This window comes from Dendronephthya gigantea, unplaced genomic scaffold, assembly GCF_004324835.1.
Source record: "Dendronephthya gigantea isolate DGI-Jeju-01 unplaced genomic scaffold, DenGig_1.0 000098F, whole genome shotgun sequence".
NCBI classification, from domain to species: domain Eukaryota; kingdom Metazoa; phylum Cnidaria; class Anthozoa; order Malacalcyonacea; family Nephtheidae; genus Dendronephthya; species Dendronephthya gigantea.
In genome coordinates, this window is record NW_021163108.1 from 50,525 (window position 1) to 72,606 (window position 22,082).

The 22,082-nt window shown below is 39.0% G+C and overlaps 1 protein-coding gene across 1 annotated transcript in view; it reads right to left on the reverse strand.

The window, feature by feature from the left end:
- LOC114534167 (ankyrin repeat and LEM domain-containing protein 2-like) overlaps positions 1 to 22,082 on the reverse strand; it is a gene marked incomplete at its 3' end in the record, with an annotated part of 45,388 nt that overhangs the window by 13,603 nt on the left and 9,703 nt on the right. Inside the window, 3 exon segments of the mRNA XM_028555715.1 lie at positions 1,495 to 1,610; positions 10,951 to 11,123; positions 21,860 to 21,932. Coding sequence (XP_028411516.1) covers positions 1,495 to 1,610; positions 10,951 to 11,123; positions 21,860 to 21,932 — 362 coding nt within the window.

Consider the following 22,082-nt stretch of genomic DNA (forward strand, 5'->3'; position numbering starts at 1 on the left):
TTATATTTTCATTATAAAATTATATAATTTTTTTACTGGATGGACTGCCGATAGGCTAGCCAAGTATTATGAACGCTTCCTTTGGCGAAGAATCATCTGAAGGTACTTTTATTTAAATATTTTCTGTCGGAGTGACTATATTCGTAGAGTACTCGAATAATCGCATGCCGTATTTACATATTACTACTGAGATAAACTCATATTCCTTTATTTACAGGTTTAATAATCCGATGATGATTCAACGCGACATGGCAACAGCTTGAATTTAAAAGTAAATTGATTCCATACGTGATACTTATTGGATATAATTTGTAACATGAAATGTTCTATATTAATCAACCTATAACATTAAAAACTGGTGTATCTGTAAAAACCTGGATCTAATTCAAGTAATTATAGTATATAATTATATTGTATTATATTGTATAATTCATTTGATTGTTTACATGTTGAATTCATTTTCTGCCAGGCACTAAATTTGGCAAAACCACCCCAAGCACCCTCGCGCGATCGCGTTTTTTTTTAGCTGACCTCTATACAATAACTGAAAGCAACATTATTTTTTACTATTAAAGCGCCTGGGTACGAGGCTGGTCTTGTCGAGTAATATGGATAATTCCGTTACCTCGTGTCCTCGTCAAAATGAAAAATCTACTGAGATAAGGTAAAGATTCATGTCGATATTCATATAAACAATACTCCTATAATTTCGTATAAACTATAGTCCTATAATTTGCTAAGTTAACTGTATATTTGAACGTGGTTCTGTATTAGCATATATTTCCATTCGCCCGTCGTCGTTCGGTCATAAGGTCGATTATTATATTGTTTATTTGTATCAAATATCAACCAAGATTTACTGTATGAATTTACGTCTAACAAACAGCCAATGCATCATACTAGATCCAGGCGCGTAAAGAAGATTTATATATTTGTGAAATCATGTAATCCATGTTTATGTCAAACAGTACAACGTAATCATGTTACCCACCAAACTAACATGGCAATTATAGCATTGTAAACAATATTGCCCTACTGTGACTCTTACTGAAAAGTGTTAGCGGCATTAGCCACTCAATATTTGGCATGAAGCATAGCTTGGAGCAATACTAGTTTATGCTGTAACAGTTATGAATATTCAGGCTTACAAATTGACCGCATTCATGTTTTTATTCCATGGATGTAATTTCCTATTATTGACCGTTATTTCAAGAAACATGTTCCTGCTACATGTTTCAAACATTTTTAATGCGTACTTTTCGCGCATGTTAATAATTTTTGAAATTTCATTATTCCGGGAGGGAGCAATTGACCCACTTCCCGTTTTGACCCACCCGGTCGATTGGGAATAGCGATATAATAAAGTTACATATATGTCCACCCCACTTATCGATGCTGGCCACTGCCCTGCTCACATGAATCCCCTGACGTTTGGGACTCGCAAGTCTGTCGTCAAGGTATAGTAAAGTATAATTTCATATATTTGTAACAAACCTAGCAACTCGTTCCAATCCTTTCTCGCTATCGCTTCGTTTGATATTTAGAAGTTTTGCCTGCTTCTCGGGTGTTGTTCCTCTTGGAGAACGCAAAGAAAAGGAAAACCTTTCTGCCTAAAAACATGATTTTATGTGAAATATACCAGAATATCCTGATCATTTATTATTATACAAGCGGAAAAAGGATAGATATCCCATTGTTGAACATGTAAAATACGTTCATTTTTTCTTCTATTTAATGTCAAATTTCCTAAATTATATACAACAATTTAACTGGTTCTGCACTGGCGCTAGCTTTACTTGATCGCAATAATCGCTATATATCGTATCCTTTATCTTAGAATAGAACAAGTCTGCATGTGCTTCTCTAAGTTCTGAATGGCTAACTGCTTTGACGTCATCAGACTTTCAAATAATATTAAACCAACGATTTACAACAATTTAAACAAATTTTACACTCTCGGTAATCGTTATGTAATATACGATTAATACAATTATTTAACGTTATTGTCTCTGTATCTCTCAGTTTCCTTACGGTTGTTCTGATTCGCAAGAAGTATTTTGCAGTCGACGCACTAGGCTCGGAAGTCTACGGTTCTACGATTACGGAGTAATTCTTCCCCTTTCGCTAAATTCCAAAATGATCGCGATGATTTGTCGTTCTTTAAAACGAAAGTCTCTCCCTCCTCGATCGGACACTTGAGGGTCGCATTCGAGGAACCCTTCGACGTCTCTCTCAAACTAGGAGATACTCCGTTCTCCATTGGGTCACAAATTGGTTTAGAAGCCTTTTGGGATACCGCTCTTGTCGAGTTAGGGATTGACTCGTACTGATTATTTCGAAATGCAGATCGTTTGGCGTTGTATCAATGTTTCGACCATAGATCAACTTTGCGGGTGTTAACGGGTATGACACTCCTTACTCATCATCATACACGTAAGTCATCGGACCATTATTTAATGTAGCCTCAACCTTGATCAATAAGGTGCGCATTTCTTCACACGACAATGACGCGCGACGAATGCCTTTTTTGAGACAGCGCTTGACACATCTTACCATTCACTCCCAAAAACCCCCTTGCCAGGGAGCCTTTTCCACGATGAAATCCCAAGTGGTTCCTTTGTTCGCGAAACACCGCTGAACTTCTGCAGACCTCACAATGCCTTTAACTTCCTTCGACGCCGCCTTAAATGATTTTGCGTTATCGGATAGTAGCTTTGTTGGTAATCTTCTTCGCGCGGTGAACCTTCTAAACGACTGTAAAAAGGTAGACACTGATAAATTAGGCACGAGTCCGAGATGCATGTCCTCGTTGACGCACACGTAACCAGACAAATGTATGACTTGTTCAGCTTTTGTTTCTTGACATTTTCATCTGCAGTTGTTAGATAACCGTGGTCCTGCGAAATCCATACAAGTGTGAGCAAAAGGTGGGTCATCGCTCACTCTACATGATGGTAACAGGGCGAACTTTGGTGTTTCGTGTTTCCTACATACAACACATACTACAATTACACGTTTGACGGCTTCTCGACCTCTTGGAACCCAATACCCTTCTCGAATGCAGTTATAAAATGTCGTGAAGGGTATAAAAATGTCGTGAAGGAAGAAGGGGCGCTTTGCCGTCATAGGTAATAATGATTAATCTATTCGCCCTTGGCATCGAATCGTGCCTTTTCCGTCTAAGAATAAATCCAACTGTCTCATGAGCTGCGGTTTTGTCGTCAGAACTGCTTGCAGATATAACCTTTCTTCCTTGAAATTGCAGGCTTGTATGACATCTACCCAAATTCTTTCAGCTGCTTTCAGTTCACTGGCAGTTATTGCAATTGGCACTGGTCGTCTCCTGGTCTTGTTACCGAGCTTCTTTAGTAACGCTGTTACTCGCTGTTTTTTTGTACTATCCCGGTTGCAATCCATGACGGCTCCTACGTTAGGTGGTGTGTTCGTTACATTGGTTAAAGTGTTGGCTCGGCCTTTGGTTTGGTGATTTCTGCGAATGCTTTCATTTCGTCACTCTGTGTAGGTCCTGGTTCACTCGGCTAAGACTCATCGGTACATCGAATAAACTCTGGACCGTCCCATTATGTCGTATTCTTCATTAACTCGACTCCACAATTCCCTCTCGATGTCAAGTCTGCTGGATTTTGTTCGCCTGGGAAAACCGCCAAGATTCCTTCTCGACAAGCCCACGTATCTCTTCGACACGATGATTGACGTAAGATTTATAAATCTTTCCGTTCCTCATCCAGCACAAAACTGTGTAAGAATCAGTACAAAATATTTCAGGAGCGGAGTGCAATGAAGTTAGCGCTTTCCGGACAGCGTTCATCAATTGAGCGAGGATATATGCCCCCAGTAATTCTGATCGAGGTATTGATTGTTTCTTAATTGGGGCCACTCTCGTCCTGGAGGCTACAAGATTAACTTCAATTTCTCCGTTGTGATGAACTGTGCAGCTGGTAAATTATCGGTTTCTCTTTGGTTTTTCGAAAGTAACATCGAGGTATGCCAATAAGTGCTGAGAGGTCTACGACAAATCCCTTCTAAGCCACTAACGCTTCTCCGTCTAACACATCGTCCCAATTAACGTCATGAACACACAAAGTTTGGAACAAAATTTTCATGCTGATCGTAAATGGAGTAAGAAATCCAAGTGGATCAAACACTTTAGCGGCGAGTTGTGGCACCGATCGTTTCGTAGGATTAAGTGTTGCTGCAAAGTTTACCAATACCGTTAGGTCATATTGAATTTCATCAGTTTCCACATTCCAATTCAGTCCTAGGAATTTAATAGAACATTCTAGTTTATCTCATCATCAGACTCTCATCTGCCTGGATTCGCTCGGACAAAACATCGTCGTTTGCTTCGTCTGAATTTCTCTCAGTTCGGTTTCTCCTTTCTTTCGAGTGTTGCTTACTCCCGAGGGGTTCCACGTTGTTAGACGGTTTCATTAATCTTATTGCATTCCGGTTCGCAGGCGATTCTTTTACGAAGGAATTGTCGAGTTAGAATTCCACTGTCGTAATTTAAACCCGCCAGAGGCCATAACGTCGTTCGCCTTTTCGTGTATCTCTATAGCCTGGTCGTCGTCCCACGCACCTCCGACCAAATCGTCAACATAGAACGAATCTTGCAACAATGAAACTAGTTCAGGCTCTTTCGTTTCATACGACGCTAAATGACGCTGTATAACCGAGTTCAAAATAGCTGGCTTGGAGTCAACCCAAATACTGGAAGACAAAACTGATATTCGACAATGGTCGGGCTGTTCCTTGTGCATATCGTCAAACCACAAGAACCACAACATTCGACGGTTGTCTGGATTCATCTCGACCTGCTGGAACGTCTTTTCCACATCGGCCACTATTCCTACAGGGTAACCTTGGAACTTTATAACGACGTCAAACAAGTGGGAAACTAAGTTCGGACCTTTTTCCAGGCAGTCGTTGAGGGATAAAGCTGTGCCGGCTGATGGTCGCTTAATCCAATATTCAGCACGCCTGATTGGATGACCCTTCTGAGAAGTGTAGATAAGGTCTATTACTTTACCAGATATTGGCCTAGTAGCTATATTAATAAGTTGTTCAAATTGGTACTGAGATGTTATTACATGAAGTGGCTGATAGCAACGTTTGTCTTGAAAGTTAGTGTTTAAGTCTCCTAAGATGATAATTTCTTTACGTTCGTTATCGGCCATACCTAAGTGCAGTTTAAAGAATCTCTCCAATGGGTATTATTTCCCGTTGATACAAAATGACCGTTAGGAAGGGTTTGGAATTAGGGTGCTTAAATTCCAACCAAACGCACTCGAGAGAACTGTCATTATCTACCATTAAGTCGCTTCGATATTGAAAGTTAATTGAATTAGGGATATAAATTAGAATACCTCCACCGGAGGCATAAGTTCGATCGTTTCTAATAAGGTTAAACTCTCCAATCTGCAATTCTGCATCAGACCAGCTAGCATTTAAATGAGTTTCAGAGAAGAGAATATGATATTGTTTTTATTTCGATCCCTAATAGATTCAGAAATCATGAGTCTGACTTGGTCCAGTTTATTTGTAATAGCCTGAATGTTTAATGGAAAAAACTTAGGCCTTTCGTAGGAATTTGAGTAAAGGGATTATCGTTTAGATTGATATTTGGCATGGGTTGGTTGGAATTCAAGCTGTTTAAAATATGTAATCTAGTATTACTAAAAGTGCCGAATAAAGTTAATTAAGTTCCTAGCCATAAGGTCACTACCAGAAAGATTAAGGTATAAACCATATCTATCCAGGCCTCTCTCATCAATGTTTTCGTGTTTTATTAAGTTTAAGTTTCTGGCTTCACAGAGACCTTGAAGCAGGTTGTTCAGTTGAGTAACTTTGTCTTTAATACCAGGGCCGGTTGTTTAAAATCTGGTGAGCTTAAACCTGGGTTAAAGCAAATCTTTTATATTAATTTTTTTATTCTTTTGTTTACAAAGTTGAATATCTTTTTTCAAATATTTTCTGCACTGATAGAAGTAATATTTTCTAAAGTTTTAAAATGAACAGTGGTTCAGAAGCACATAAACTAAAACACTGGATTGAAATTTAATCCAGGGTTAGCGCTAACCCAATTTTGAACAACTGGCCACAGGGCTATTAGTTCTAGTAATTTTTTAGGAAAGTGAAATGTCAGTTTTAGGGCAGATTTTATAGATTTCGTCGCAGAGCTTGGAGATGTTTTTAGTAATAGTATTTACCTCCATGGTTCCAGCATGTACAATAATTTGTGCTGGTGGAAGGCGTAGACTTTTGCGTAGTCCATCATGTCAGTTACTGTCGCTCCGGGAAACGTTGAATAGTCACATTCTTGCAAGTTGACCTTCTCATGTTCTTTGTGTTGATACCTCTTGTCATAGAGTCACCCAGGATAACTGTGAGATTCGTCCCATCGTGTCTAGGGGGCTCACGGGATTTGTAAGTATTCGTTGGGTTATGTGATGGAATGGTTGCTGACATTGCGGCTGATTTTGCTGTTGAGTTTGGTTTAGTGAGGAGTGAGAAGTGTCGTTGTCTGGGCGTGATTGATGATATTGTTGTTGCTGCTGCTGCTGGTCTTGATGAAACTGATTTTGCTGTATGAGTTTATGCTGCTGGGGTTGTTGCTGCTGTTGCTGGGGTATATGTTGAGTTTGTTGTGGCTGAGTAATTTGCCGTTGAGGTAGATGTTGAGTTATCTGTGGCTACGAAAATTGCTGCTGCTGGTTTTGTTGAAGGTGATTCGGCTGTATTCGTAATCTCGTGAGATTACGCTGCTGGACTTGTTGCTGCTGTTGTTGGGGTATATGTTAAGTTTGTTGTAGCTGGGGAATTTGCCGTTGCTGATCTTTTAGCAGCTGATTCTGCTGCGTGAGGTTACACCGCTGGGGCCGGTTGTTCAAAGCTATGTTAGCGCTAAACCAGGGTTAAATTATATTCAAGAGTTTTAGTTTATGTGCTTTAGAACCACCGTTTTAAACGTTTAGAAAATATGACTTCTATCGGTCCTGAAATTATTATTTTGTACTTGAAAATTGATTATTAAAAAATTAATGTAAAGATTTGCTTTAATCCAGGGTTAAGGTAACCGGCTTTTGAACAACCGGCCCCTGGGGTTGTTGCTGCTGTTGCGGGGGTAGATGTTGTTGATGATATTGTTGTTCCAGCTGATGGAGATATAGTGGGCTATGTGTATTATACCAGTATGTTGATAGCATGTATTAGTATGTAAATGAGCTAGTTGTTGTTGCTAGAATTGAATAGTATTTTGATTTTCTACATAGTATAGTCTTACAATTATTCGTTATTAAGTTCTTTTGTCTTTGTGTCCAGATTGCATATTAAGGATGACTGATCGTTGATTTTGTTCTTTAATCGTGAATTTTTTTCCTTGAGAGATAGGTTTTCATTTAAAGAACGAGATGCTCTAAATTCAGTTGATAATTCATTCAGTGACTGCTCTATTGATTAATCGCTAGCCGAACATCCTGAGACTTGCTCGATTACACATGACTTTACTTGCTCGTCTCCTCGTCGTATCTCGCCCGTGATTATTTCAAAATAGTAATCAGCATTAAGTAAGATGTCAGTAAGATGTCGATATCTTACACAGAATCGCTATCGTTAAACAGACCTTCATCAGCAAGTTCCAGTCCTTGCAGGTGTGCATGTCAGTCAAGATCAAGCGTTGTGAAAAGGGGCGAGCAAATTTTAGAATAACAGAGTGCTGCAATTTCAATGCCCTTCAATTTCCCTTGCAATTCTACGCGTACTCGGTCGCATCGTTTCTTGATAAATCTATCATCTCCGAACGTATTCAAGTTCAAAACTTAAGTTTTTTCCGAGCTAAGACCAAGCCTTCCTTTCAAAGATTTGTGACATATGATCGCTGACTCCCGCTGTCCATCAAGACACGTACCGGAATTACATCATCTTCACCTTTTGAGTAGGCATGTGCTATCGCGGTTAGCAAGAAAACTTTACATTTCGCTCGAGTTGTTGCGGTTTTCGAATTTTGGCATGCAGTTATGAATGAATCTTGTCTTGCACTTGTATCAGGCTGGTCGTCTTTGGATGTCAATCTTGGATCACCGTCCTTATCTTTCCTAAGAGATTTTGACAAATTTACTACAAGCCTTTCACAAATTGATTGGTGATGGGGACCTTCACATCGACGACATCTTTTCGATGAATGACATTGGTTGGCACAGTGAACAACCTGTAGGCACACAAACCACGACGGTCTCGTCTCAAAATTTCCTTTCGCTCACTAGGTTTCACTTTTAATTCACACGAAGCCGAGTAAAGTCCCACAGTAGACACATTTAATGGCACCAAATGGTTTGCCATCCATCTCTTGAGCTGTTAGCGAGGCAGTTGCAGATGGGAAACCAGGCGGTGGTTTTATCTTCTTCTTCTCGCTGTCGGCCTTCACATGATCACTTAATTCACGAGCTTCCACTTTCTTTCGGATTATCTCTAGTAACTTTTTATCTCCCACACCTCTTTAACAGATTTCCTAGCAATCTCAAGTCGAACGACCCCGGATAATTTGGACATGACGACTTTCACCGTAATTGTGATGATTTCTCTCCAACGCATGGTGCTAACTTTAAACGTTCGTCCATGTGAGCGGAAATGATTTGTTGCAATTTCCCAAATCTTTCGCGTAATAGATTAATGGCTGATTGGTAGTTATCCGCTTTAACTGCTAGTGCCTTTATTGCTCGAAGTGCACTTCCTTCTAATAATGAAAAGAAATAATTAAACTTATCGATGTTGGTTAAATACGAATTTCGGTGCACAGCGCTCTCGAAGCTCTCCCAAAATGTTCAGTAGTTTGTAATATCTCTCTTAAAATTCGGAAGTACCAGCTTGGGTAACTTAATTGTGGGTGCTAGTCGCACTGCCGATGCGTTAGTATTTGGTGATTCTTCCACTTCCATCGATTCGTTGCTTGGTGTTTCCACTTGTGTTTGCTCGTCGTTCGATGGGCTTGTCGCCTCTTTAGCGACAACACCGGTGTTTATTTTGCTTGGTTGAGAAGTTATTGACCCAGGTTGCACTAGTATATTTCTCAATTCTTCTACTTACGTCGCTTATTCTCGAAAACTTTTCTTCTGTCTCTTCGATTTCCCGCTCGATATCATCGACTTCGCATAGCTCTAAAATTTGAGCATCGTTAAGTCGTGTTATTTTCTCGTTTGTCAACTTCGCTATTGTTCGTAATCGATCCTTGTTCGTTTCATCCCCTTAATTTAGCACTTCGCTCGCTTCTTTGGTGTATTTCGTAACAACTCCTCGACTTCTTGACCGAATAGCTCGTAACCTTTTCAGATCTTTGCCTGCTGGGTCGCTCATATTGTCGCGTAAAGTCGCGTAAACAACTTTTATAATCAATATTTTTTCGCTTTAATTATTCTTTCGTCAAAGCTAGCTGGTTCTGCACTGGCGCTAACTTTACTTGATCGCCATGATCGCCACATATCGTATCCTTTATTTTACAAAAGAACAAGTTCTGCACGTGCTTCTCTAAGTTCTGATTGGCTAACTGACTTGACGTCATCAGACTTTCGAATAATATTAACCCAACAATTTGCATCAATGTAAACATAATAAACCCTTCGTTACACGTGACAATGAAGGGACTCATTAAGGCCAGTGTTTTTCCTCAAATCTGAAGTTGGCTTGAATAATGACGGCGTAGTAACCAGTCAGTTATCGTCCCAGTCTATAAATGTCCCAGTCTGTCCCTCACTATATTACGATGGTCATTGTTGTTGCTGCTGTTGTTCTTATTGTTATTGCACATATAAACATCAGGGGCCGGTTGTTCGAAAGGTGGATAAGTCGCTATCCAACGGATAACTCGCTATCCAACGGATAAGTTTTATCCAGCGTGTGATTTGCGTTGCACGAAGCTTGGATAACTTTATCCAGCGGAAAAATTGCTATCTACCGGATAAATTTATCCAAGGTCCGGAGGTAGTTTAAATCCACTATCCAGTGGATAAATTCAAAGATACAAGGTAACACTGTAAACATTTATATAAAATAGGACAAAAATGCAATATTCCTGTTACTGTGTTTCAACAAACTAATACACATCATGATTGTATTCACTATTAAAAATGTTTTCGAAGTGCATTTTGTCGCAGCAGCGTTTCACGTTGCCTGCACATTCCGTTCCGAGCGGCGATTTTTTGGACATCCTCGCATTTATAACAGGCGGTAAATTTACTATACGCTTCTAATCAGTTTATAAACGCGAATATGCAAAGAAAGATTCAACCTATTCCAAGGAAACTTGCTAATATCTAAGTATTTTCATTCACGAACATTAAAATAGTGTTCCTAAATTTGCTATGGAACCAAAAGGCAAAGCGTTGCAAGGTCAAGGACAAGGAATAAAATTGCAATGTGTTTAATTAACAAAATCACTATGATGTGAAGTGCAAAGTTCGAGCAAATCACTTGTTCAAGTCTTTTTCATTCAGTAACTATACTCGAGAATTCGTAAATGCTTAGCAACAGCTGACGTTGTGGTACGAAATTTCAGGATAATCCTGTTTTCTTCCGGTAAATTTTAACTTATCTATTGGATAGCTATCCACTTCACTATCCACGCTTCGTGCAACGCGTTTTTATCCAATGGATAATTAACCACTGAATAGCAGTTTTATCCGGTGGATAGGACTTATCCGTTGGATAAGTTATCCATCTTTCGAACAACCGGCCCCAGGTACATTTGTCCATAAATGAGATAAAAAATAAAACGATAATATAATGCGTTTGTACGGAGAATATATTTCCAGGCAGAAGCGTTCGCTCTTATGGGCTACCATAGTGCTGATACTGCACTTTAATGTAAAGGTTTCCAAGCAACAAATATAAAATTTGTGTACCAAAGACAATCAGCTGACTCACAGGACCAATTCATACCTCATGTGGCGACATGGGCCCTGCGAACGCTCGAACTTTGTATGTTGGTTCCCCAGGACTTTTTACACCCACGGCTTCTTCAAATTTCATATGACAACTCGGAGACCACGGAGCTCCAACTTTTGGAGGCGCGCAGTTGTCATCTGAACGTAGAATAGGCACGCAGACGCTTTCTGATAAACAAAATTAAATTGACTAAATTAATTAGATTGTTTGGCTACTATAAGATCTCTGGAACAAGATGTTTCTTCAACATCGGTTTTTCAAACACCATGTTAGGGAAAATTTTCCGTCTCAGTGACCAAAAGTCACATCTTCGGCGTTCATGAACAAACCGATAAACGATACTTATTTTAAAAAATTCACAACCTCTGATTGGCTGATTGCTAAATCTTTGCTTTCGATAGTGCAATTAATCTTTAAAAATGTAAACGTCACTTTTTATCAAAGTTTGCGTGATATGTTTTCTCGCACAAAGATTGCACGTGCCTCTGCATATAACAAATACATGCACGTGGTGTTTCTATACATATTGATGATTTAATCTATAAAAATTAAATATGGTTAATAATGTAGATTGACTCTTCTTAATTTCCTAATTTCTTTTCTTTGCAAAGCTGTTTAAGAAAAGTACGAAACTAGGGATCCAAGGATAGTGCAAAGTTTCAGCGCCCTCCATATACCTAGTCCCAGGCAACCAGATGTCTGTCGCAACATACAGGATTTTGACTTTTGCCACTAAAAATCTAAAGAAGCAAGTTAAACACAACCCCAAATCAAACGTGATCAAACGGAGGTTTCATTGCTAATATTACAATTGCTCAATACAACACTACAAAAGGATATGGCAAAATTTGTATGCTTCCTCATAGCAGGGTCGAAGTTTTCAATATATGATCTCGCTCGCAATTTTAACCGTGGTGTATGTATATTATATAAAATGCGATTCTTCTAGTTCTAGTTATATATTTGTGAATCGATTGTAATAAGATTAAAATCAATATTCTTAGTTAAAATTTACCGGTGTATATTATATGCCAGGGGCCGTAAGTCGCTATCCAACGGATAACTCGCTATCCAACGGATAAGTTTTATCCAGCGTGTGATTTGCGTTGCACGAAGCTTGGATAACTTTATCCAGCGGATAAAAGTCGCTATCTACTGGATAAATTTATCCAAGGTCTGGAGGTAGTTTAAATCCACTATCCAGTAGAGAAATTCGAAGATACAAGATAACACTGTAAAGATTCACGATAAAATGACCTATCAGGACAAAATGCAATACTCTTGTCCTTTCCAGTAATTATTCGAAAATTCATAATGATTATGAATTCAATGTTATTTAAGGGGGTTAGAGACTGTTGTGAGTGTTTGTTCACAAATAAACGCATGCGCTGTATATATATATATATATATATATATGATATATGATGTGGATGCTTCGACGCGTAAAACGATAGAATGTTTAGAAACTCTATTAGGATTACAAAAATTACTGCTATACCAGTATTTTACATTGTGGTCCACGATACAAAGCAATATACTTATGATCAATACTGTATACCGCCAATATGATTTGAATATCAGGTATCAACATATACACGAACTGCTCGCTAACTCGAACTAAATCCAATTCCCCTTGAATTTGACAGTGTTTTTAAAAGTAATTTACTCCGCTTAACTCGAACTCACTTAACTCGAACTCCTCGCTAATTCGAACAAATTTTATTTTCCCTTGGTCAAATATATCCGGTTAACTCGAACTTTAGTTTCGAATCAAAGATCAGCAAACTTTAAAATGTGAGAAGAATTTACTGGAAACTATCGAAATAACAACAAGTTAATGAAAATGTACACTGGCGGTCAAAAAGAGCTGCTCAAATGTTGCTATTGTCGTATGTAACAGGAATCGTGACAATCTATCTTTTATTGTACACTATAGCGGTCAAAAAGAACTGTTTAGATGCAAATTCATAAAGAAGAAGCGAATATAGGAGAGAGCTTCATAGGCATTTTGGATAATTCTGATATTCCAAGAAATATTTCAGTAATGTAATGCAACCTGCTACACTTCCAAGATTGGCCTACACAATCAAAATACCTTAACCCTATTGAAAATCTGTGGGACAATGTCAAGGGATAGTGCAAGGAAGGAATTAATTCATAAAGCATCCATGATTTATGGCTTGCTGTAAACACAGTCCATAGGATGAATTTCTTTTGACCGCTCACGATTACCACCTTAACAAAAAGTATGCCACGCCGGTGTAAGGCCGTCATCAATTGTAAGGCCAAAGGAGGGTCAACAAAATATTAATATTTCAAATAGCTTAGCATGTAATCTAGTCTATATTTACTCGTATATATTGTTAGAGGGACGGTTACGTTCATTTGAGAACATTTAGACTTGTTTTGAGCAGTTCTTTTTGACCAGCAGTGTATAATTGATTTTAAATTTCAAGATTTTCTGTAGTGCCACGGTCGTTATTGATCTAGCTTTTTTGGTTCCTTTTGTATTCTTTCGATCTTTTTAATTTTAAAACGTCGTCCACTCTTGGCGACCATTCATATTGGTAGACCTGATATCCTTTGAAGAATGATTCGATTGAATTTATACCTTATTGTATTACTTATATAACCAGGGAGCAGCGTGGCAGCGTCTTCAAACAACTTAGCATCAAATAAGGTATAACAACTGCCTAAATTAGACAAAACACTTCGTCTAGTATGACTCTCCTGACGAAGGCCGAAAGGACGAAACGTCGAGAAGTGTTTTGTCTAATTTAGGCAGTTGTTATACCACATTTGATGCCAAGTTATTGTATTACTTATAATAAACGTAATCTGGCACCAACTCCGGTTAACTCGAACCCCCGGTAACTCGAACATTTTTTCCTTCACCTTGGAAGTTCGAGTTAGCGAGGGACTACTGTACATTCACATTCACGTAAGAGATCCATCTATGCATAAACAACACAGAGTCGTTTCTTCCTAACCTCTTGGTTCCGTAATTGTGCAAATTATATTTGTGTAAAATCGAATGCTCGTAATTCATAACATGTGTTTATAAATTACGTCCTCAAATAATTGAGTTTGATTTTTGCGCCCGAAATGTTTCAAGAAACACTAATCCCTCCTGCATAGTTTCTTTACATCGCGAATACTGATCAAGGGCAAGGCCGGACGGCACATGCGCAGTTGCGACGCATAAAAAAACGGGTGTTACGGGGAACAAATCGTTTAAAACAAAACCCACACCACGGAAAAGCAATGTTTCAAAATTTACAGTAACGGCCGAGACTCTTCAATATTTCTGTGAACTTAGCCAAACGGATAGAGAATTAATTAAGAGAATTAAGTTAAAAAATTACTTTGATACAAATGAAAGCGATAACAAATTTATTTTATTAGAACGACGTTTCGATGTCATCTTTACATCATTTCAAGTTCAATTAGAGTTCGTTATTACTTAGTGTTCGTATTACGGTTCATGACGCTAGCATATAATTACGTTAGATCACGCATAAAGTTACGCACGAAAATGTGATAACAAGTACGATCGTACTATAGTGGACCAGGAACTGCGTGACCGAGTTTCTGAACTGCATTGTATTTACAACAGTAGAGAGGACAATGTATTTCTAATCGTTTGCGTATTCTTATATATTGGCTGAATATTAATGATATATAGGCTGAATATTAATGATATGTATATTATTTGCTGCACATATAGTCAAGAATTCCTTGTAACTTGCTTCAACGGTCAAAAGTAAAAATTCGAACTCCGTCAATCGATGCGGAATATTGCTTAGAATAATTGTGCCAAGTTTCATTCCGATCAAACAAGTAATGATAGAGCCTTAGGGTTTTTTAAAGAGCGTCGCCCCCTAACAAGAAGAAGAAGAAGAAGAAGATTAGCAAAAATGAATTTTAAGGTGGCTCGATACAGTATATTTAGTTGCGCTCTTGCGCGTGGAAACATTAATAGCCTCGCGAGAAATTGGACGCGCGTGTGTAACCCGCTCGCGGGAAATTTAAATGCCAAGCAAAACAAACATGGCAGATTTAAAGATTTAAAATTGGAGGTCACCGTGCTTCTTTTCCAACTGTCCGAGGCAATTGGTCATTTTGGAGTGAATTTTGTACACGTATGTTGCCATAGCAACGGACAATCTGTTACTAAAACTAAGACGATTCAAAAGTAGAGACACCAAAATATATAAAAACCCCAATATCTCTGGAATAAATCACAAAAATCCGTTGTTTGAACGTGTCAAAGTGATCAACAATGGAATTTTTGAAAACTGCATCGAGCCACCTTAAGCATAATATGAAATTACTAATTTTACTTTTACAAATATAACAGTAAATACATATACAACAATTAAATAAGGTTATTCGTATGAGTCCAACTGCGTATTCAGACTGGGCTTGTGTTCATTGATGTAAAGCATTCATATAAGAGACAATCATACTTCCCTTGCCATTTAAATACGCAAAACCGAAAAACAGCTCGTGATTCTCTCGACATCTTTGCCATGAGATTTCTTGACATGTGCTCCAATCACTAAATGCTTGTGCACATCAATTCGTTGATGCAGATGACGACTCGTGTATCCTATATAATCTGCGTCACACAGATCACATTTGAATTGGTAGACAACGTTTTGCTTGTTGACTAATGGCGGTTTTGCTTCAGAAAATACAAGATCATCCCGAATTTTTTTGCTTTTGTAGGCGGGTTCAATTTTCATGCCGATTAGATTCTTCACTATTTCTGCTGACTTCTGATCTTTAAATGACAGGGCAATACGCACGACATCCTCTGATGGTCTAGCATTCGGGCTCTTGGTTTGCTGCTTTATAATGCTTGTCAAATAAGGTGAAATGTGGCGTCAACCTGTGGAGGATATTTAAGCCGATCGAAGAGCGTCTTCAACCGTTCACATTCTTTGGTAAAGTGCTCCCTGGATGAAGGAAGACGAAAAGCTCGGTACAATATGGTTGTGATAAGAGAACGTTTATACCTCTTATTAACATGGCTATGATAATGAAGCAAGAGGCCACTGTTAGTTGGCTTAATGTAAACCTTGCTTTCAAGTCGGCCATCCTTCCTCATCACTTCCATTCCGAGAAAGGGTAATTCACCTTCGACCTCGACTTCCATGGTGCAACTTAATGATGGATGACAGCTGTTTAGGTTTGACAGGAATGATGTAGCTGAATCAAGGTTACCCTGTTTGGTTAACGTGTCATCATCAACATACCGGTTGTAATAGGAAGGTAGCTTGTTTCACTTGAAAACATTCATGACGCTAGCATATAATACGTTTATTAGTACTAGGAAATTTACAATAGTCAAACATGCATTAAAACTAAGTATAACAGTTCTACATACTGTTAACAAAAACAACTTAATTAGACTCCTTAAAGTTCGAGTTCCATTCCGACAAAGTGATGTCTTTAAGTGATGTGATGGACGCAGTCCTCCATCTTCGACTGCCACGAACACCACACAAGCTCTAAGCAAAGTAAAGGGGATCTTTCGACGTAACTAGCTACCATAGATGAATACTGATTCTTCTTGTCAGCAAGCTTTGCACCCAGGAAGGAGAGAAAATATTGAGTCTCTCTTCCACATCCGCCAAAGGCGCTAAAGACAACTGGTGTGAAGGAGCCATGCTCGACTTCTACAATCCGTTGGTTGTAATGTCGCTTCTTTTCCCGTTCTTTGGCTTTGAACGAGCTGCTCAATGTCTGGCGTCGATGTGTTGAAGCGTATGGGTTAAACACCCTTACATCGAAAAATGCCTTTTCACATCTCTGCCAGAAACCTCTCGCAGCAATGTCCACTCTGGCGTCACCGGCTGAGTTAGCACTGGATGGAAAAACCTCGCCAGTCAAAGGAGCAAGAGCAGGTTCAATTGAAGCATCGTAAGTAACGTCATTGATAGCAGCAGCATGTAGATCACGGATCTCATCATGTCTTCGATGGATAAAGCCTCCTTTCAGGCACGACAGGGCATGATCTACCGTGAACGATTTTCCACAAGCGCAGAAAGATGGAAGGCGTTTCAAAGGCCATCGATAACGCATGTAGATTGCATCAAAGAACTCACGCTTGGTCAAGATGTAGCCCTCATCAGCACGTGGCAGAGCTGTTAGCCAAGCTGAGGATCCTTTCAACTGGGCGAGGTCATTTGCTCGAATCTGCTCTTCACACATGCACGATCATAAGTTCTGTAGCAGCAACGAGTTGCTAGCTTGACGTTGTTTTGCAATCTCACGACGAAGATCGTGGATAGAATCTCCATGTTCTGTTGATGGTGTACCATTCTGGTGGATGATTCTACTTGAGATAACATGACAGATGGTTGTGGAGTTTAAATGTTCTTCATCACAGATGTTATTAAAGATTGGAATACCAAGACCTCCCATACGAGCTGGAAGCGAAACTAATTGTCGCTCATGGATGGACAAGCTACGGTTATCGAGGAGCGCAGGAAGGAGCTTCAGGTTGATAGTGTCGTCAACAAGCTGCATCGCGGTCTTGATACCTGGAACGGCACGAATGTGGTAAGTAAATCTGTGCCGAAAACCTGAGACAAACGCCGTGTATGCTGCTTGGGGTTGGAATTTGGCAATTTCACTAAAAACGTGAAGCTGCTGGCACCATTTACTAACTAAAGAACTAATATACTTATCTTTTCCGTCATCCGATCCAAGACATCCTCCAAGGTACTAATGCCCTTCACTTGAAATTCGTACATTAGTTCGAGCGAAGATCTGAATAGCAGTCTGCTCCAGGTGTGGCTTCACAATCAACCAGGATTTATCAGCTCGCGGATAGTATCCAAGACTGCGACCATGCACGGCAATCTCCTCCCACCAGTCACGCAGTTGCATTAGCTTATCTGCACCACTAAGGTCATCCGCGTACGCAACATGCCTTACATCACTAGCTTCATCAGATTTAATCATGAGCAGGAGTGGAGTAATGGCAACGGCATAACTAACGGATCACCTTGCGTGGTACATTCCGCTGATGCAATTTCTTTACCACCTTGCACGAACAATCTTGAAGCTGTTACATAACAGTTGAACGTATAAACAGCCATTGTGGGACAAATGTACTGAATGTTATGTAACATTATCTTGCAGTTGATGGAATTGAACGCATTGGTGGCGTCCACCAGTAAAACAGCATCTGTTTCTTCTTCTTTAGAAATCTTCGACATGGCGTGAACAGCAGCCTCGCAGCCAGATTGTTGTCCTGCACATAGTCTCTTTTTTCTTTTTTTTTATTAACTTAACAATCATATGATTGATGGTAAGGACAACAGAACGTTAGTTCCTATTTAAGTCCCACCAAAAATTACATTGACATTATTACATAATTACTATAGTTATTACGACATTAACATACATATACATATAAAGATACAAACAAAGTTATATAGGAAATGCATTTACGAACAACAGTTTGACCCTAAAGAACGACACTTGCTACACAGTGTTTTCCAAGTTCTAGCGCGGTCTACATCGAAGGTATTGATCAGTTTGTTCGAATAATATGTATATAGTTTAGATTTCAATATGGAGACTGTAGAGGATGATTTGATCTCTGAGGGCAAATTATTCCATAAAAATACAATTCTGTTAAAGTACGAGTTTCTGAATAGAGAAGTTTTACACAGATTTGGACGAAGAAGATTACCGGAGCTCGAGCGAGTGGAATGATGGAGAGGCTGTGCAATGAGCTGGTTGATATCAACTTCGAATAACCCGGATTTGCATTTGTAGAAAAAGACGATATCTTTCATTTCATGCCAATAGGAAAGAGGGATTAGATTAAGCTTTTTCAATCGATCAACGTAGGAGGATTCATATTTCATAGTCCTGGAGAATAAACTTGGACGCTCTACGTTGGATACCTTCGAGTCTGTGCAGATCAGCACACGATCCTTGAGGTGCCCAGATTTCACAACCAAACGACAAATGAGAACGAACCAGTGACAAGTACAATAGACGGCGAGTATGAATGTCAGTAAGGTGGAAGCAATTCTTTCTTAGAAATCCAAGCATTTCATTGGCTTTACTGACAATTTGACAATGTACCTGAGACACCTTGCTGTTCAAGTTTCAAAAGAAGATGTTGATGCGAAACTGAATCAAAGGCTTTCGAGAAGTCTAAATAAACAATGTCCGCTTCATTTCCTGAGTCTAGGGCTTTACCGATGTCATGGAAAACACCAAGAAGTTGAGTGGTACAAGAGCGTCCTTTGCGAAAACCATGTTGCAATTTGTTCAGCGACGATTTGACATAGTTAGACACGTGAATGTGTACAACTTGCTCAAAGAGTTTAGACAATAGGGACAGCAAGGAAATAGGTTGGTAATTGCTGACATCATTGCTGTACGTCTCATGCGCTATCCATGATTTGTGGCTTGATGTAGATCCGTCGTAGAACATTTCCAATCCCAATCGGTCTGACGCCAGGGTTCTTGTCCAGAGGTATTAAGCGACACGCTAAGAAGGCTTCTAAGCTGGTGGTCTGATCTGCTCCAATAACGACCTCCTGGGTTGGGACCTCCCTAGGCCTTTGCCAGCATCTCCATAGTTGCGAGACACCAAAATATGCCGCCATCTAAGTGCATCAAGACCTGAAGGACCAGCAGCACCTTGAGTCATCAATGCTGCTTTTGCTATGGCTGCCTCGTCAATGTTGGCGATTAACGATGGATCGACATACGGAATTTTACCATCAATCATGATGGAATGATCCTCAGGTTGTGCAGGTGGATGTTTCTGCAAGAGGTTCTTGTACACAGCGTTATTAAGAGGAAGAACTCCACCAGATGATTGTTCATCCAACAAACGTAGAGCTGCGTTCACTTTGCCACGAAACATGAGACTAGCGAAGGTCTTGGAAAGCTGTTCATTCGAAACCTTTCTAGTAGCCAGTCGTATCGACTGGATGGTTCTACATTCCCGAAGTAACCCATCAAAGTTCCCTTGTTGCCACAAAGCCATGCGCCGAGACAGACAAGTCACATGGTCTTTCGATCTCGATTTGAAACTCGGTTTTTGCAAGAGAAGCAGGCATGATCATAGTAAGAAATATCATGCAAGATCTCCGAGTAACTGTTCCAAGCGATAATCAGTCTCTCCAGTTCCCTGACGTATAACTATCCAGCAGCTCTACTAGGCAACATAAACAGATTTTTGCGCCAAAAAACCAACTCTTCATAGGCTGCGTTAACAACTTGCTTCAGATCGTCTTTAGTGAGGCTGCCGCAAACACATGGTGATCCGCTATTTTGAAACTAGGCATACCTGATGTTTCTGCATCTTGTTGACGCTCTCCAACTGTTGCGTGTTTTTTTCTGCAAGAATTTAAATGTAGCGACCGTCCTCGTTCCGAATCAAATTGTCTCAGGCACAAATTACATTGGAAAACGCGTTCACCGTCTTTGTTTTCTTGCGACATAGATTCTAATTAGCGCGTGCCGACTCGTAGTCAACAATTGAAAGTCGAATCACGTTGCACGCGGTTAACGGAAAAACGAGCACTGATGTACTAGTAACAGCCAAACCCCAACAAATACCAAAATAAATTGAGCAGATATTCCAAATTGATAAACAGGATGTCTAGTTATCACAAACGGATGTATTGTTCAAAAGTAATTCACCAATCGCTGTCTACTTGCTACAGATCCTATGATCTTAGTCGATGATTAGCGGCTAACTCTTCGAGAATGTCACAATTATTTACACGAAAACACTCATACAAATAACAAAAAAAACTTCCACAATGTTAACGAAAACCTTACTTGTAATAATATGTGATAATGTTTCCAAATCTGATACAAAAAGTGAAATAAATTTTAAAAAAATTGCGGAGCACTATTTTTAGCGTCTTTACACCATAGCGATCGCTGACCCCCAAAAGCGAAGTACGCAGCATATAATTACGTAAAATCACGTATAAAGTTACGCACGAAAATGTGATAAAAATGAATTTTAAGCATAATATGAAATTACAAATTTTACTTTTACAAATATACAACAGTAAATACATATACAACAATTAAATAAGGTTAATTCATAAAATAATAAGGTTAATAAGGTTAATTCATTCATTTGTAATTTCATATTATGCTTAAAATTCATTTTCATCACATTTTCGTGCGTAACTTTATACGTGATCTAACGTAATATGCTAGCGTCATGAACCGTACTACGAACACTAAGTAATAACGAACTCTAATTGAACTTGAAAATGATGTAAAGATGACATCGAAACGTCGTTCTAATAAAATAAATTTGTTATCGCTTTCAATTGTATCAAAGTGTATTACGAAAGCTTTCCTTATTAAAAAATTACTATATGCATAAATCAACCTACCCCCCGGAAAGTTTACACACTGACTGCATGACTTACTGACTCGTTTGAATTTTCGCCACTCATCACAACACTGCAAATTATAATATAGCTTTAGGCTCGTTCATCTTTTCACTAAAAAGATGAACGAACCTTAAAAAAAAGTAAAGCTACAAAGCTCTGTTACAAAAGTAATACTTTCGAAATAATATATACTGTACTACGTGTGGCATTTGTGCGCAGTTTTTGAGTGGTAAAACATTAATACAAAAGTGCTAAATTTTCTGGCCCATATTTTACTATCTCGCAAACAAACAACTATCTTGTAAACCACACACTACTATCGTCAACAAAACCTACAGTTTCGTACATTATAAATGCCTCTACCTTACAACAGCCGCTGTTAGTGTTGGATTTCGTTCTTTATGCGAAATAAAAATTTAGTCTATATATGTATTTTTACAAAAATCCAGGTGAACAATGTGTCCAAAAAATGAAAATCTGGTACCCACAGCCTTTCTTACCTTGTTTGTCAAACATGCTTTGAATTCTTGATCGTAGGTCTTCATCACAATTCGGCACTCGGGCACATATGACCTAAACAACAACTTTACCATTACAATAGGTCTATACTAAAAGTTTTATTAAACAAATAAGCAGTGTATTGTGCAGTTGATGAACAGTGGATCGAACAACGGATTGTTCATGATGAGATGTCAATTCTCATCAGCCCACGATGAACAGGAC